This window comes from Atta colombica, unplaced genomic scaffold (assembly GCF_001594045.1).
Source record: "Atta colombica isolate Treedump-2 unplaced genomic scaffold, Acol1.0 scaffold105, whole genome shotgun sequence".
Lineage (NCBI taxonomy): Eukaryota > Metazoa > Arthropoda > Insecta > Hymenoptera > Formicidae > Atta > Atta colombica.
This window is the reverse complement of record NW_017259190.1, coordinates 3,113,121-3,130,148: the sequence shown is the minus strand read 5'-3', so window position 1 is coordinate 3,130,148 and position 17,028 is coordinate 3,113,121. Positions and strand designations below refer to the sequence as shown.

Genomic DNA, 17,028 nt, shown 5'->3' with positions numbered 1-17,028 from the left:
TATATATATATATATTTTATATACATAAAGTATATACATCAAATACTCTAATTTGTTATACATAAAAAATCTTAAGTTTGTTACATCATTCGATATTTTAAAGAGTACATCATATCAATGCGTAATTAAAGTCAGTATGACAGGATTGATGATAAACATGATCATATGAGCATTTACGGAAGTTCCGAGAACGCGTGCAATTTTAATTCGCTCACAGTTTTTTGCAGCGTCTCTCTCACTCACGTTTTAATAGAAAGCAGCAGGCGATCTGTATGCAAAGCTGTTTTCTAGCCGCTGGAAATCGTGGTAATGATTCGGCCTCCGTCGCCAATATCTAGAGCGTAGTAGACGAGGCGGCGACGGCGATTCTGAGAAGACTCCGAGAAGTCATTGCGATGTAAAAATTTTCTTTTCAACATAGCAGGCTACCAATGTCAACCGGTTATTCCCGATCAAGGTTCCACCTTTTGAAATCGCGAGCGGAAAACAGTCAATCGATAGTAATGGTCTCAATAATATAATCGACAGTAATGATTTTTTACGTATTTTTGACGTGTTTATAAACATGATTCTAGTTTACCGCGTGTTTTCTCGGTCTCATTTCTAACGTTAGATTTTCGAAAGAAATTTTCTTATAACGAAGATTAATTTCCTTAAACTTTTCCGATATGACACACACTGAAAGAAAGAAAAATAAAAATTAATTTAATAAATATTTTTTTAATAGTTCTGAGTAAATGTTTACTAAACTCACATTTATTTGACACGAAAACTATTAATTTGATTTAACTATTATTTTTTTTATTGAATAAACGTTTATTTACTATAAGTAAATGTTTACTATAAATAAATGTTTAGTACTATTCAAAGACATATGTATTAGAATCAAGTAAATTTTTTTCAATGCAATCAATTTTTTTCCAATGCTTTTCCAATGCTTCTTTCATTACTTATAACTTTTGTTATTAATAATGTCACATTTACTAGTACTGTTTCTTAATGCTTGACATTTTGATTAAAAAAATTTTTTACAATATGTTCATTTTTATGGAAATTACAAACAATCGGACTGAGTTCGATAAACCAGTGTGTTATTCTTGTAGTAAGAGTTTCGAGAATTTTCGAATAATCAGTTCGGATGTTCTATAATTAGATCAGACAACAATAACAATAATCCATGGGAAGGGTAGCTTAAGTTTCTTGTCACAATGGATTAATATGGTTCGATTAGCAAACTAACAAACTGACAAAACATGAAGTAAGAAATGGAGAGTGAGCAAGGAGATCGGTCGAGTATATAACTACACGAGAAAAGTTATCCGCTCTGATTAATTTATTTATCATTCGAAAGACTGGTTTGGAATAAAGAAAGTTTTATATCTAATTGTAAGATAGAGAAAGTAAAATATACTTAAAATTATTGTCCCGTAAAATATTATTCGTAATGATAAAATGAATATTCCATTACGCTGAATGCAGAAATTACAGATTTGTATTTTCAATTTTAATATCGAATTTAATTTTTCGAGTTATCTAAGAATTTTCTTAGTGAATTGAAATTTTCTGGCTCTTGATAATTAAAACGAAGCCAAGTCTGAAACATATTGACGTCAAGAAGAAGTAAATCTGATATCTTCCTATTCGATCTCATGCATCATAAATATCGCTATATTCCGCTAGAAGGCCTCTAGAAAGACGTTAGTCCGGCTGATTATTTTTATGTAAGCTACATCGGTTTATTCTCGTCCGTTAGTCATGGAACGGCAACAGGCAGGCGACTGCAACAGGTGGCTCCGCCATAATGTTGCATACTGGTGCGTGCCTCTGCACTCGTGCAAGACAAATTGCGTTTCAGCGGCCTGACGACCCGCTCTCGCAATCGCTCTATGAGCTCTTGTAGTTAAAAAAAACACTTCCACTTAATGACAATCAATATGCGTGATCTTATTCCATTCCATCTAACGTTCACGATGGGAAAAAATTCCATAGCATCGATAACAGAATATGAAACATTCGCGAAGACATCATTCTTCTTTAAATTTATTGAGACTAATTTGAATTCAATTTTTCTCTAAGGCTCATTTTTATTAATGTAAATGAACTTTAATCTCGAGGTAAATAATTTAATTTTTGTCTTTTTCTTATTTTTCGGTAATAAAAGATAAAAAGTAAGTTTAACTGAGATTAAAATTGGTCTGCGTTGATAGAAATAATGTACCTAAATTAATAATCAACAACTTCGTGAAATTAATCCTACCTTAATTAATCCTATATACCCTTAATTAACGCAGGCGAACGCAATTTCTCGCATGCATGTAATATCAGTCATCGAGCGTGTTTGTTGTACGACGATCCAAGGTGTGGCGGAAATCAGGTGCTTCCACACGCAGACGCTTGTGGCGTCACTTGAATAAACCGGCTTTATAATTATTGGGATTAAGTGGTTGATCCGTGATTTAGAGCGTACCGATTAAGCCATACGTAAATCTTTGTTTCGCACATAACCAAGCGCGAACTATGATGATTAATGTTTCCTATTGATCTCTCGAGTACCTCTCGGTCATTTATATTTTTTTATCAAGATCAATCATTGCGCGCGTGCAAGAACGTAACGTAGCTTAGTTATAACATAATTAAGTATAATAAAATATATGAATACTGAAAAAAATTCTTGGCTTGATCCGTGATATATTTCGAAGATATATTTCGAAGATATATTTTTTCGCTCAAAAGTATACACTGACTCTTTTCATATCATTCATTATTTCTCACGCTGCCAGTCTGTCAGATCGCATTCAAGCATGCTCGATGCAGATGTGCAAAGTTTATTTGATAGCGTTATCATCGCCCACTTGTGGACTATTACAATACAATCTCTCAGGAAAGCTTCGACCTCGGCCCTCGACTATTCGATTATTCGCTTCGCCTTGTTTTTTACTCGCAATCGTGTGCTTCCTCGCATCACACTGAAGAGCAATTTTTGAACACTGAAGAATCTAAAAATTTAGCTAGATCTGAAAAATAATTTTGCTGAACTATCGAAACAATTATAGGTAAGACGATAAAATTGGTTACTAGAATATCAAAATATTTTGCAGCATTACTCATTATGTTTAAGATTTCTGCAAAATTATTTTGATGATTCAACAAAATTATTTTCAGATCTGTATCTAGGTAAATATTTAGATTCTTCAGCAAAATTACTCTGTGCAAATTATCAATGCAGAAATCGATCAAGATACGGATTACGGAAAGGAAATACATATATCTAATTCGGATACGATCTTTTTCTTTAATTGCAGTATCGCATGATGCGAGCGCGAGGAAGCGTACAATGCAAATGTTATAACCGCTTATGCGTAATGTTACGCAACTATTTCAGTAAGATAAAAGGGTAAGATAGCGTTTGAGAGCTGTCCATGAGAGAGCAAGCAATCGCTTGTAGCTAGAGTGCACCGAATGTATTCTATCCGTGCAACTATGCAATGTCCCGTTCCCAGCAGCGTCTAACTGTTCACGCCATCATTCATCGCACGATGACGAAGGCAGGAACGTACTTTACGTTCTTACATTCGAAGTACATCGCTTTTCGTTTAAGATAGCTGTTTGATAATTATTAAATCCATTGCCATAATGTTTGTAGTAATTTTTATTTTGCTATCATTAGACATGTTCCACTCTGGAGTGGACTAAAAGCAAGTCCAATTTAACAGAAATTTAATTTATTTTCGATTAGATACGTCGATAATTAATCGAATATTCTGACAATTGATATCTCTAAATGCTTTTCAATGATATTTCGTTCATTAAATTTATTGTATATATTGTATTAGACTAGAAATTATATAAATTATGAAAAGGATATTGAAATTTTAAAAGAAAAAATGGACTTTGCGTGTTGATTCGTATCAAGAAACGACGACATTTCTCGGAAAGCATGCACATACAGCCCCGAAATGTCTCGAGCCGGCTTTGATCGACGACGAAAGCTCAGAGGTGGACGACCTTCCAGTTACATTATCTTCCAACGTAATGGTTGCACTCGTTGATAAGAAATGAGTCATGACCTTTCGTTAAGAATTTCGCTTATGCGCTTCTGCGAACAAGCAGCTGCACTTTCAACGACGAAATGACGAGGCACAAATAACGAGTTTACATTTTTACGCTTCGTTGAAGTTGATCAACGTGAAAGAGCGACATGCATGCGGAAAATACGTTTAACTCAAACCTATAATCTGTGTTCAATTTAATTGATAAACTATAGGAAATACAGAGCTTCTAATTAACTTTAATTACATATAAGAAGTTATATATACTTATCAAAAATGCAATAAATTTTGTTACAATTAATAGAAATTATCTAAATCAGATTATCTAAATTAATTTTTTATTATATTAAACCCTTTTTAAAGTTTTTTTTTACTTTTATATAGTACAATAAATGGCAAAACAGTTTATTTTTTATTACATTAAACTCTTCAGTCTTTCGATTTTATTTTTATATAACGTAAGTTTAACAAGTTTTGCTTTTAACAAGTTCATGATTATATTAATGTGAATACTTTATTTTACAGATACGATGCTAGTGCAACAAATCGATTTTCTCGAGACGATTCTGGAGGAGACATCCGACGATCTCCAAAGCGACTCCGATCGTAGCGTAACAACGTATTGGCTGGGATCTGATTCAGAGACTGAAAGCGTGATACATATCAAAACGAAGCAGAGATCAGCAGGTAAGAACTCCTTTAACTTTTAACACGATATACATAGGTAATATAATCGCTATCATTTGATCGATGTTATACAGAGCGGAGTTGTACGTCGAGGATTATGCGTTTGTAAAATCCCGTTTGTCGCTCAGGGCGAAGATCGCGGGAATTAGACATTGTTTACGCGCGATTGTTCTACTTTCTCTTTCCTCTCAGCACCCTAATCTTCAGACTCATTAGGGAACTGAAAATTACTCGTCGAACATGCGATTACTTGTCACGATTACTCGCGCTTACATCATTGAAATTGAGGAGGTCAATTATCTGAATAAAACGTTTGAAATTGAGGAGGTCAATTATCCGAATAAAATTTTTTCTTCCTTATTTCTTGCCTTTTCGAAAAGTCTACATTAATATAAATCGCAAGTTAATATGTATTATCAGTATAAATAGAAATCTATACAGTCAAGGGACTATAATACGAATTTTTAGATTAAAAAGATTATGAGATTTAATTCGAGAATTTTATTATTATTTTTATTTTTTTATGTAAAATTGATGTTATTTTAAGATTTGAGTTATTGTTAACTTTGAGTTATTGTTAACGTAATTTAATTTCTAATTTAAATCTAACTTAAATAAGAGACTCATGAATTACAAGTCGATATTATCGCACCCACGTGCTCTTGAATGCGCCTTTGAATACGCAGCCATTGTAACACGCAGTTACGTGGTTGCAGTATGTAGGGGCATATATGTTCTCTCATTACGGCTGATACTTCGTGTTTGAAAGTATCAAATGTTTTCAAAAGGCACTTGAAATCAAAGAATGGACAAATAAATTCTAAACAGTTCGATGACATCAAAATACTCAATTCCATCGAATTCCAACGAAAATTTTGCTAACACTTTTATTTTATTCTTTCTATCCTTCTTGAGGCTGTTGGAATTCGATGAAATGATAAATATAACCAGTGGTATTATTTCTCAGCACGCGCGACCTTTCGCTGCCGATGCAATATTCCTTCCAGTACTGTTTGCCGAGAAATGTACGTATTGCTCGATTGAAATAACATGCTGTGTACAGGATATTATCTAACTTATATATTCCTTAATCGAAGAATTCTAAAGGTCAAACTGTGAACGAATACTTGACGTTTCAATATTGACTTACAATTAGTACTACTAGATTATTTGATCAAACGGCTCTTACCAGCAATGACATAATGTAATTTAAATTTTTGAAACACAATTAAATTAAACGTACAGACATTTATTTATAAATTAATATAATAAAAATCATTTGATCATAAAATTAAGGAAATATAAAAACTTTGAAGTAATATCTAGAAAAAAGTATAAAAATCGAAATAATTTGTATCTTTATTATTCTAATTAAGAACAAATTTGCATGATATGTGATTAACTTCTGTCGAAACGTATTTTGATTTTCCATAAAATTTATTCTGGAATTTTAACGAGTAACGATTCTCCTCGTGTATACCAATTACTGCAAGATGATATAACTGTCCCTTGAACATTACACCTAGATCGACGATAATCGACACGATTCGCGTCGCACGCGACAATTACGACTCAGTTGCCAACCGATAGTGATCAGCGCGTAATGTCGTAAGCACTACTTCCGGTTGAATGAACCATAGCTTCCTGACGGAACATGCCTACGTGTGTATATGTGTATGTATGTGTATGGGGCGAAAGTAACGACCATTAGATTGAATCATTTCCGTGACTCGATTTTACGAAGTGGGTCGTCAAGCATCGAATTCCACGTCTATCTACCCTAACGAGATTCATTGAATTAAAAGTAACATGCGAGATCTGGATTCCAAGTAAAGTAGATTTAGGCCATGCGCTTGCTTGTTTATTTCGCTATTCTCTTGAGTCCTTGCATGTCTTCCGTTATTGGACGATCAGCGTCATTTTCATCACGTCTTATTCTCGGAAGACGAGCGACTGGATGGTAGCGGTAGCGAATGCAACTCAGTGGTACCGAAAAAACGACGCCGTCGCGACCATGGCACCGACCATCATCACCATCATCATCATCAGCAACAGCAAATGGTCTATGACGAATATCCGGCGTCGCCGAGGTCCTCCAGGTCCACAGCTTCTTCCAGATCAAGCTCGCTGTTGCAGTTCGAGTCCTTGGAGAGGACCTGCGCCACGCTGTCACCTTCCAGCTATAGCTTCGATTCCCTAGAGTATTCCAATCGGTCGAACACCTCTCATCCGGAGAACGATTCACCGGATAGCTTGGAACAGGATTATGATAGGTTGCTACCAAACGGTTTCGCCAGCACATTAGCGGACCATTTCCCGAAGATCAGGCCCTATCGCAGCTTTGAAAGTCTGGACACGTGCCAGAAAGATGACAGCTTCGGCCAAGCGTCCATGTCGAATGGTTTCGCGCCTTTGTACCTGAAGAAGGGTGCTGATCTATCGAATATTAGGAAAAATAACCAGCCAAGGTAGGTCACGTATTTTTCATATTAAATCCAAATTCTTTTGCGTTAAGATGATGATTAAAGGCTGTAACTCACAAAATGCATGAGTATAATATAAGACTGTCTAGCCCAACAAGCAGTATAAAGTCACTATATTGATTTGAATAATATGCTCATTGATTCGGACGATTTTATACTAGCTGTGTTATGTATTTTGTGTGTTATATTTCTGATAAATGAAAAATCTTACATTCAAGCCGTCAGGAAAATTTCTGTTTAAACCATAAAAAATATATTGCGGTAATTTATCGCGATAGAAAGTTATTACTTTCAGTAGTTTCAAAGAAGGGTAATAAGATATAATTTCAAACGTAACACAGTCAGTCCACCCGCGTTGTAATTCCAACAGACGCTACTAAGGCTTTTATTTGTTATTCTTGGCATGCATGCACTCGCCGTTTAACACGCGCCCACCTATTTTTACACGCGTTGCTAGAATAGAGATACAAGACTATTGTAATCATGCATTGTTTCCCGAATTAGTTTGCGAGGACTGGCGGTAAGTGCATTTCTGTATAATCGTGAATAATCATAAAATAAATATTTTATCTATATTTCTTTATGTATATTCCTTATTAACAATATATTATTTTTATTAAAAAAATTTTTTTCTTTAATCTATTTTGAAAAATATAATTTAAATTTTAAACTTTTAAACAAGATATTGAAAATTAATTTAAGACAGTTTAATACGATTAATATATGTGATTTTCTTAATGAGTTAACTGTAGAAGATGATATACATATACATCAAATTAATTGTTTTTTTACACTTAACTTAAATAATCAGAAAATGCAATTGCTTTTTCTGTTCCAATCTAAAAAAGGGTTAAACAATGTATGTGTGTTTATGCGTTTAACAGCCGTTCGCATTGGGTGTTGAATGCTTCATGGTTTTCTTGGCACTCGTATGCCGAATTCCCCTTCGTGTGACGATCGTTTTACGGCCAAGTTAAATGCAATCGCGACCCTGAGGAAGACCACCTTGACTTTACTGCCGATATTATAAATGTTTGAAGCACAAATGCGTTACCGAATCGCCAGATCACCGCCGTTTGCTTGGTTCTTAAGTGCGTGGTATTTTGCATACGCATCCTTTAAGAATATAGCTCAATTTTTAGGAACTTACATTATAAATGTAAAGTTTTTATTAACGATTAATATTTATATTACATAATATTTATATTAAATTCCGATGTATTTCATCATCTGTATTGAATAGAAAAAAAAAAGAAAAAATAACATAGATTCTTCAATATTTCGTCCATGTCTATCTATAAACAGAGACTTTTGGCACGAGGACGAGGAATATGAAGACGAAGACGACGACGAAGAAGATGAATACGATTTCGAGGAGTATGATCGAAATCGAACGAACGCGGATTCCCGGTTGACGACCGGTTTCGAGGATCGGCTATTGTACGGTGAATCCGGCAAGTATGCGACATCCTTGGACTATCGAAACACGATCGATCTGCGGGAGATTGGCGTGGAGACGAAGAAAGACGCACTTTTGGAGCTTAAGTCCGGCCAAAAGACGGCTAGGTTAAATATAGCCGGCAGCGGTGCGGAGCATCATCACCATCACCACCACCATCATCATCATCATCAGCATCCGCAGCAGCAGCAGCAGTACCAACAGCAACAGTACGATCAACACGATCATCATCACCACCACCACCACCGTCGTCGCCGCCAACACCAAGGGTGGAGCGACGAGGAGCGTTTTAATTTTAGATTCACGGACAAATCGCAGAGCGCGCCCAGTCTACTCGACGGTGTTGAAGAGTCAACACGCAGCGGCCTAAGCTGCATCTTACCGTCTCACATCTCGAGGACGACTTCTTACGTATCGACGTCTTCTCTCTTTGAGAACTACACACGGGTAGCTAGCGTGCCGGTGGACCTAAATCTCTGCGGCGTCGCCGCTATGTGCGACGACGAGATGAATGGTCAAGAAATGGCGGAAACCTCGCCTTGTGAGGAGGCTGAGATTCTGAAGAACTCACGAGAAGATATAATCCTAAAAGAGAACGATGAAACGCAAATGGAAACGAAGGTTGCCTTAACTAGTTCAGTTAGGACGCAACCGGCCCAGGGCGCATTCATGGATGACAATATGGAGGATCTCGAGAAGGAAAACGAAGAACGAATAAAGGTCGAATACACGAGTGATCGTTGCGAGCAGACACGCAACAAACAAGCGAAGACATCGACTGTGAAGACTCAAGATCGCGCCAACTGTGTTCTGGATATGGCGATGGTGACAGAGAACGACCTCGATGAAGCCATCAAGCAATTTAAACGCGAAGTGGACGAGGCGGCCGCTTCCGGAGTGACGAACGCCGCCATTTTGGCAATGGAGACAATTCAGCGAACACCATCCGGTCGAGTGAAAAATCGAAGAGTGAAGAACAACGCTAGTTATGAGCTGGCGCAACAACTTGAGGTGGATGAGAGAAATTTTCAATGGAAATTCAAAGATAATGATGAAAATTGCGATGGAGCTAGCTCTCCTGGGAAAAGACGGATGCTGAACAATGCCAGCTACGAATTGGCGCAACAATGCGACTACATCAAGACGTTGAAGAGCTCAAAAACGGCGTTCCAACGAATGGATGCATGCGACGAATTAGAGGAAGCTGCATCTGGACGCTCTTCAAGGCTAAATGTCGCCGACGTGATACGCCAAATGGGCTCTGACACGAACATCAGCGAGAACTCCAAGATGAACGAACCGCAGAATGACTCGCTCTTCGGTCAGATAAAAAAAAACTCGGATCCATTTTCGGCTTGTGGCGATGCTAGCATGCTGAATCCACAGTTGCTAGATGACGAGGTAGATTATCCCTGCTTGGAAACTAAACCTATAGGAGCATCCTGCTTGGAAACTAGGGTCGTTTTGCGCGAGAAGATTGAATTGGAGAAACCAACTCAATTGAAAAGTGTTCTTGAAAATTCTTCGACAGTGTCCTCCTATATCGATGAAGAATTATCCAATAAACGAAGAGAAAATGAGACTGAAGATATAAAGAAGAATTTTATCAGCGAGTTTTATCCGGAACGAATGGCACAGCTTCCTCAGGTGGATGAGAGCAAGGTTCAAGAGTTGAAAGTGAATTTGGAGAACGCATCATCGAATCGAGATCACGAAGATCGTTCCCGTAGTCCTGGTTCGAGCGATCAAGGCGCCGGTGAATGTTTGTGGAGGGTCGTGATCGAGAAGCAAGCGACAACGAAGAAAGAAGTGGAGAAGGAGGAAGAAAAGAGGGACGGAATGGAGGCGGTAGAAAAGAAGGAGGTAGAGGAGGAGGGACACAGTGTTCGCGGTGTTGGCTCTGAGTCCCCACCCGGTGATGCGGGTTCACTCGGTGAACGTAGTAGTGGGAAGCTCGCGGTGGCCGTGGCGGCAGTTGATACGAATCATCGCGGTGGTGATCGTGACAAACGTCAGGGCAGCGACGAGCAGCAACGTGCGGCGAGCATCAACAAACAGGACGCGAACGTAAAACGATCATCGTTTGTTGCCCTAAACAGAGAACCCGCGAAGATCTACGCGGTTTCTTCAACCTCTCTACCGACGTCCTCGTCCTCCGCCGTCATGAAGAGCGAGGAAAGAAAGAAGGGCGGCTTGGGCGGCTTTCTGCAGAGATTCTCCAGACTGAGGTTCAGCGGTCGAACAAAAGTACCACGTTCGGAGACACATAAAAAAGCTGTTGAACCGACGACGAGAACGCAGGAGGAACAACAGCCGTCTATTGCCAAGAAGATGGAGCCGGACTATATTATCATACCGTTGCATCCGCCTGAGGAGGAGAGAAGACGCCAGGAGGTCGTTACTCTCGAAGAGACCGCCAGGAGAAACAATGTGGACATTCAGAGAAGCGCTTCTAGCGTCAGGTAAGTCGTAAAATCAAATGGAATATATTTGTGGAGATGTTAAATCTTTGTTGAGCTAATATTATAGAAGATTAAGAAATGTTCGCTAAGAATAATTATGACGTATGTTGAAATAAAATTTCCGAATAATTGAAAGCTGAAGTCTCTCGTCAAATTGCTTATTCTATTTTTCAATAAATTAGTTAAGATATTCTTGATGTAGAATACCGCTACTTTGTCGTGTCTCGAGTTAGGATATTCGAGAGCAACAAGTTGTTGGTTGCGCAGTGTGAATATATTGCGCAATGTATACTCCAACAACTTACACGTTGTTTTTTAATTATTTCATCATCGATGATGCATTTTTATACGATATATATGTTCTGAATTACAGGTTATAATTCTATATATAATGATCCGTAATTAATTTTTTCAAACGTACATTGTACGTTGATCTCTGATTAAAGTTCAATATTTACATAGAAAAAATAATTTTAAGTGTTTCATATAATATTTAATGCATTTATTATTATCATCCTCTATATCTTCAATCGATAGTACTGTATTATCTTGTATTTTTATCACAAATTCGCAATTTGTTTATTTGTCGACGAGACAACTACTTTAATACATTGAGGACATTCGAAATAATCTCTTTTATATATTTTAACGCAATTTTATTCGATCCCGTCGTTTCCACTATCATCCCACGCTAGCGTTAGCAAACCGCTTCATTCACAGTTTTGTTTAATTCCACTTTCATCTCATCCCACATCACCACCATTCGTCTGTTGCAATCGCTCGTCGACACGTTGGTTTCCTCCTCTCTTGAGAACTATGTATGTTCGCACGGTCTAATCAGACTTCAGATGTTTGCACTTCAATCGATGTAACTTCATTCTCGTACGAGACTTTGCTACCCGACAACACCGATGACTCCCGCGTCATTTCTGTTGCCTCTCCGTAATCAGTGCACTGGCCCGGTTCCGTGCAGCAGCGACGACGGAAACCAGTTCGGTTCTCTTAATTAAATTTCACTCTCACCCCGCATCTCGCCACGTCATTCTCGCGTAATGTGACCTAATTGCATTTTATATCACCCCCCCCCCCCCACAGCTTTTATTTCTTGCCTTCCGTGGCTCGTGCTTCGGCGCATCTCCCTCTTGCATTGATTGCATTTTTTTTTGTATATAAAAAAAAAGAAAATCTAAAATTAAAACAGTTTTATTAATTTACAATCAAAAGATCTCTGTAGATTGTAAGTATAATTTTGATTAATAAAGATAATTTATAAAGATCATTTCTTCTCTTCGCATTCATTGAGAGAAAAATGTATTAAATTTTAATAAATTGTTGTATGAATAGTGCAGTGGAAAAAGTATCTGATTGCATTAATTAGAATTCTGATTTCTCTGAGTAAATATTTTTATTGGCCTATGTGCATTCCTCTTTAAAACGCGTTGTTTGCATTTTCTTTTATGGAAAACAAGGAAATTAAAATAGTTTATTTAATTTACAAACAATCAAGAGACCTTTATTGGTGGTAATCCATAATTTTTATCAATAGAAATCATTTGTAATTTCTTCTCTCCGATGTAGCCGCGAGTATTTTTATTGGCCTGCGCATGTTCGCCGCCAATCAACATCGCTGTTCTGAGAATTACGTATCTGATCCCTCTTCCCTCCTTTGCTTTTAACAAACATTTGCTTTATCGCATTAGATTTCGCCGAAGCAGCGTCTTTCGTTTCGATTCGTGCTGCGCCGAAAAAATTTCATTGAGAAGAAAGAGGAGAGCGGCTTCTATTTTCTATACGCGAAATAGCTTTTCGTCAGAATGTTAAATTAGTTTCTCTGATTTGAACGCAAAATACGTTCTATTAGATTGTATAGAATGTTTTCAAAAAATTTAGTTTGTTTAAGTCATGATAATTCTCTCGAATTTCTTTTATATTATACTTTTTGTTAGTAAATTTCCTTTTACAAATAATTGAATATTGATAAACTCGTTTAATTTCCGATTTGTAATTCTTTTCATCTTGTTAAAACTCTGCCAGCTTCAAATGTTACAAATCAGCAACATTAACTTACTAATGTTTGTTAATCGTTTCGTACAGAGGTTACATGTAATTATCTTCGATTTATGACATCTTTTTTTCATGAGCTTGCATAACGGACTCACATTTCGGAATTTACTTCTTTGCTCTCGTAATATACTTCGGTGAGGGATTATCTTATTTACAGCATACCAGGGATTTTCGGCGGCTGCAGCGTTTCTCGGTTTGTTTGATGAGATGTTAAACAGAATGCGGCCGATATCCCACGCCCGTTTGCTCGCGTTTAGGGGCGATGAATCATCATCGCAAGTTGCGGGATGTAATTTAGGAGGCCGCCGCCATTCGAGCTTTCGCAAGCGGAGCTGGAGTCTGCGAGTCAAACTTCCTTGGCGAGGATGCGATATATAATTGGAGTTAGTTATGCAAGAGTATGCAAAATATCTCACGCGACGTCCAGCTCCAGAAAACATAATTCACCAGCATCCGGCGGCTGAATAATTGAGGCAATTTATATAGCCAATCCACTTTTTTTTCATTCATAATATTTCATATGTGTCACGGTATTAAATCGATAGGAATTATATGTCACTCTTTAATTGCTTTTTAAAATTTCTTTTTTATTGTTATTTCGAATAATCTTTGTAATTTTGATAAAAAGAGATGGAATCAAAGACTTAGTCTTATTTCATTTTTTAATTAGCTTTTTTTTTAATCATTGAGTATTTAATGAAAATGAGGCAAAAATATTTCGTTATTCCTAGGTATCTCAATTTAGTGCGACGCAAAATGCTCGAGACTCGCTCGTTCGTCTCATGCCACAGTTAAATATACACCTTGCATGTGTGTAGGTGTAGTGCCGGTCAGAGAGTCGCCTTGTATTAATCTTATTCCATTCCGGTTCGAGAGAGTCCGGAAGTCGCGTTCGAGACGGGTTCAACGTCACGTTCACTCTAATCACGGGGTTTCTGTCCTCTTTGAACTTTTTATTCTCTTCTTCGTCGACGCGTAAAAGGACTAGCAGTGTTTTCCAGTTCCGTCTCTTATCTTCGTCTCGTTTTTTTTATGTCTGCCTATTTTCGCCCCCTCCCCCATTTATTTCACCGCCTTGAAAACGCAACAAACGCTACCATTTAACCGACTCTTTAACGAAGCCAGCAATTAAGCTAACTCCCGCGCTCATTCCAGCTCAGCTTCCATTACAGCTGCGTTCCATCGTTGTCGGGACGTAGAGTTATTACGTCGTATCGCAAGGCCGTGTATCGCGCGGATTAAATCCGCTAAACCTGACGGCGCCATTTTGTGGAATTTGTGGAATTTACTTTAGAGAAATGCCAAGTTTAATTGGTATAGCAATTAATGTTAATGAAAGTACACAATATCTTTGTAAATAAACCTCAAAAATATTAATTTGAAAATTTAATTTTTAAAAACAATAATTTCTTATTCTGTAACTCTTAATGTGTCGTTACATTGTCATTGCGCAGGTTTTTTACATGACAAAAAACCATACAATGATATTGTTACTGTCATTAAGAGTTACAGAATTGGAGGCTTGGAACAAAACAAAATGAATCTTGTATGTAATTTCTTTTTCAAGCTTCAATGCCTACTTCTCCATGTGGAATGTTCATAATTCATCCTTTTATCTCATCTTCCTGTCCCATATGTTAAACATCGTTCCTTTGGCTTTGATATTAGGCTAGGCGTCGACATCTGCTAAAATTGGAAAAATATATTACTCGGAGTATGAGTTCTTAGCTTATTCTCAGGGCCCCAAAATTCGCCGTTGTTTTTACGATCAGTCGTATACTAATTTTAGAAACTGATGATTCCCCATCGTCGTGGGCTGCGTTTATAAACATGATCTCACGCTATACTTCGATAATAAAGTCGACAACCGTTTGTTGCATCGCGTCGCTGAATCATGCACGAGCGAGGCTTCCGCATCGTATTCCGCATTTCATTTATTTCTCGCTTTGCGAATTACCTCAGCTCTTCCAAGATTTATAACTCTTATTATTATTAAATTTCTAGTGTAATTATCTTCTCCGAGTGTGTCATACTTCGGAAAATGTACAGGAAAAATACTGTTGATAAGGTAGTGTTTATTTGTACTGTATGTAAGATACTTTATAATATATCTGAGGAAATTTAATTTGTTAATCAAACTCGTAATCAAATCATTCTTCCAAACGAACTTCCAACATACTAAAACTTGCCGCTGATTATTCTGTAATCGCGCAAACTTGCGGTCAAAGATCATTGACTGTAACAGATTACAACTCCCTGACAGTTTCACAATAGAGACAGAGACGGAAACAGAGATAAAAATAGAGAGAGAGAGAGAAAGAGAGAGGGTGGGGGAAAGATATTGCAGCTTCGTACTTATTCGTAATGTAACGAGATCTCGAATAGTAGTTCGCTGTATCCAGCTGCTTATCTAGAAGATTGTACTCATGGCAGATAGAAAGTGTCTCATTAATGACTGTCCTCCCTTTGCCGAGATATATAGTGCCTTTATCGATGCGTTATATATCTGCTAAGAACTCAATAAAGAAACTACTGTCTCTCGCGAATCTGGACTTTGCGGATTAGAAGTGGAAAAGCGAAAGTCGGTGTAATTTATCTCGTGTAAAAATTGTAATCACAGAGATCTTTTAATTCACGATTAATGTTTCGAAAGTAATGGTCGACAATCAACTGTGATGTACAAATCTTTTATTGACATTTTAATAACACAAAGTTAAGGATATATACTAGAGGTTGGCAAATTTATTGCGATTAGCTTTCTGTGATATATCAACTTTTCATGATGTTCCAATCAGAATTGTGATGTATCAGCTTTGTCAGCAACAATTAGATTAAGCGAGATACCCGCCGAATGCAAGGGGTTAATATCCCCAATTCCGGTCAAGGGGATGACAAAAAAGATAGCATCACTCATCCCAATCTGTCCACTATCGAAAACCGATGTTGCGACAGCATAAAATACGCTTCAACGTCAATTGCCAATTACCGCGTGACAATAGCGAGCAGAACAAAAATTGTCAACGTTCTGGTTCGATACTACTATATTCGTTAGTATTGCTTAAAGTATGGGAATAAAGGTTCTAAACAGTTAAGCTAATGTTTAAATAATTTGGTATGAATTTATGTATTACATATCCTATAAATTGCGCGTCAAATTTAATTTTCAGTCTTGAAATGATCCCGAATAATCCTAACAGAATTAGGAGTAATATAATACCACAAATTAAATTGATAAGCAATTAAAGATATTGATAGGGATCTTAGAAAGATTTTAACTCTATGAGTTTCATTACTGCTTTTTATTGCGAATTTATTATCATAACATTTTAATGTGTAATATCAGTTTATGAGCTTCCCCAGCGAAATGCGCGCATCAGGGTCACTCTTAAAACTCTGATGCAATCCGCCGATATCCAATTATCCCGCATAACGTCGTATTAATGTAACGTATGGCGCTGTGTAAAACCAGTTAGTTGTCGGTTGGTCCGCTGACAGGTTTCGTTCACTCATCAAGCTCGTTCACCAAGCTCTTCTATTCTTCCGATCTTCAACTTCTTCCTAGATTCGCGATGTCCTGGTCGTGGCGCAGTGAGGTTTCCAATCAGCAGTTCGTACCAAGTTAAACCACTCGCATTATCGTAAAGACTTCCTCGATACCTTCTCAACCACCGATCGACTATCCCGAAGAGTTGTCTATCTATTCGTTGTTGCAGCAGCAACGGGAGGGCACCAGTGTCCAGCAAGCCGCCCCTGCCACCACAACCGCCGCGCGTCGCCGCTCTGGGCACAACGATGCGAGCGTCGGCGTCGGCGTCGGCGTCGCG

The 17,028-nt window shown here is 37.6% G+C and overlaps 1 protein-coding gene across 1 annotated transcript in view; it reads left to right on the top strand.

Annotated features, from left to right (window-relative positions):
- Positions 1-17,023, top strand: part of LOC108688484 — a gene marked incomplete at its 3' end in the record, with an annotated part of 23,084 nt that extends 6,061 nt beyond the window's left edge. The window contains exons 3-6 of the mRNA XM_018194761.1: positions 4,575-4,736; positions 6,682-7,204; positions 8,525-11,140; positions 16,918-17,023. Of these exons, the coding sequence (XP_018050250.1) occupies positions 4,575-4,736; positions 6,682-7,204; positions 8,525-11,140; positions 16,918-17,023 (3,407 nt within the window). The remainder of the gene's footprint in view (positions 1-4,574; positions 4,737-6,681; positions 7,205-8,524; positions 11,141-16,917) is intronic.
- Between the last annotated feature and the right edge of the window lie 5 nt (positions 17,024-17,028).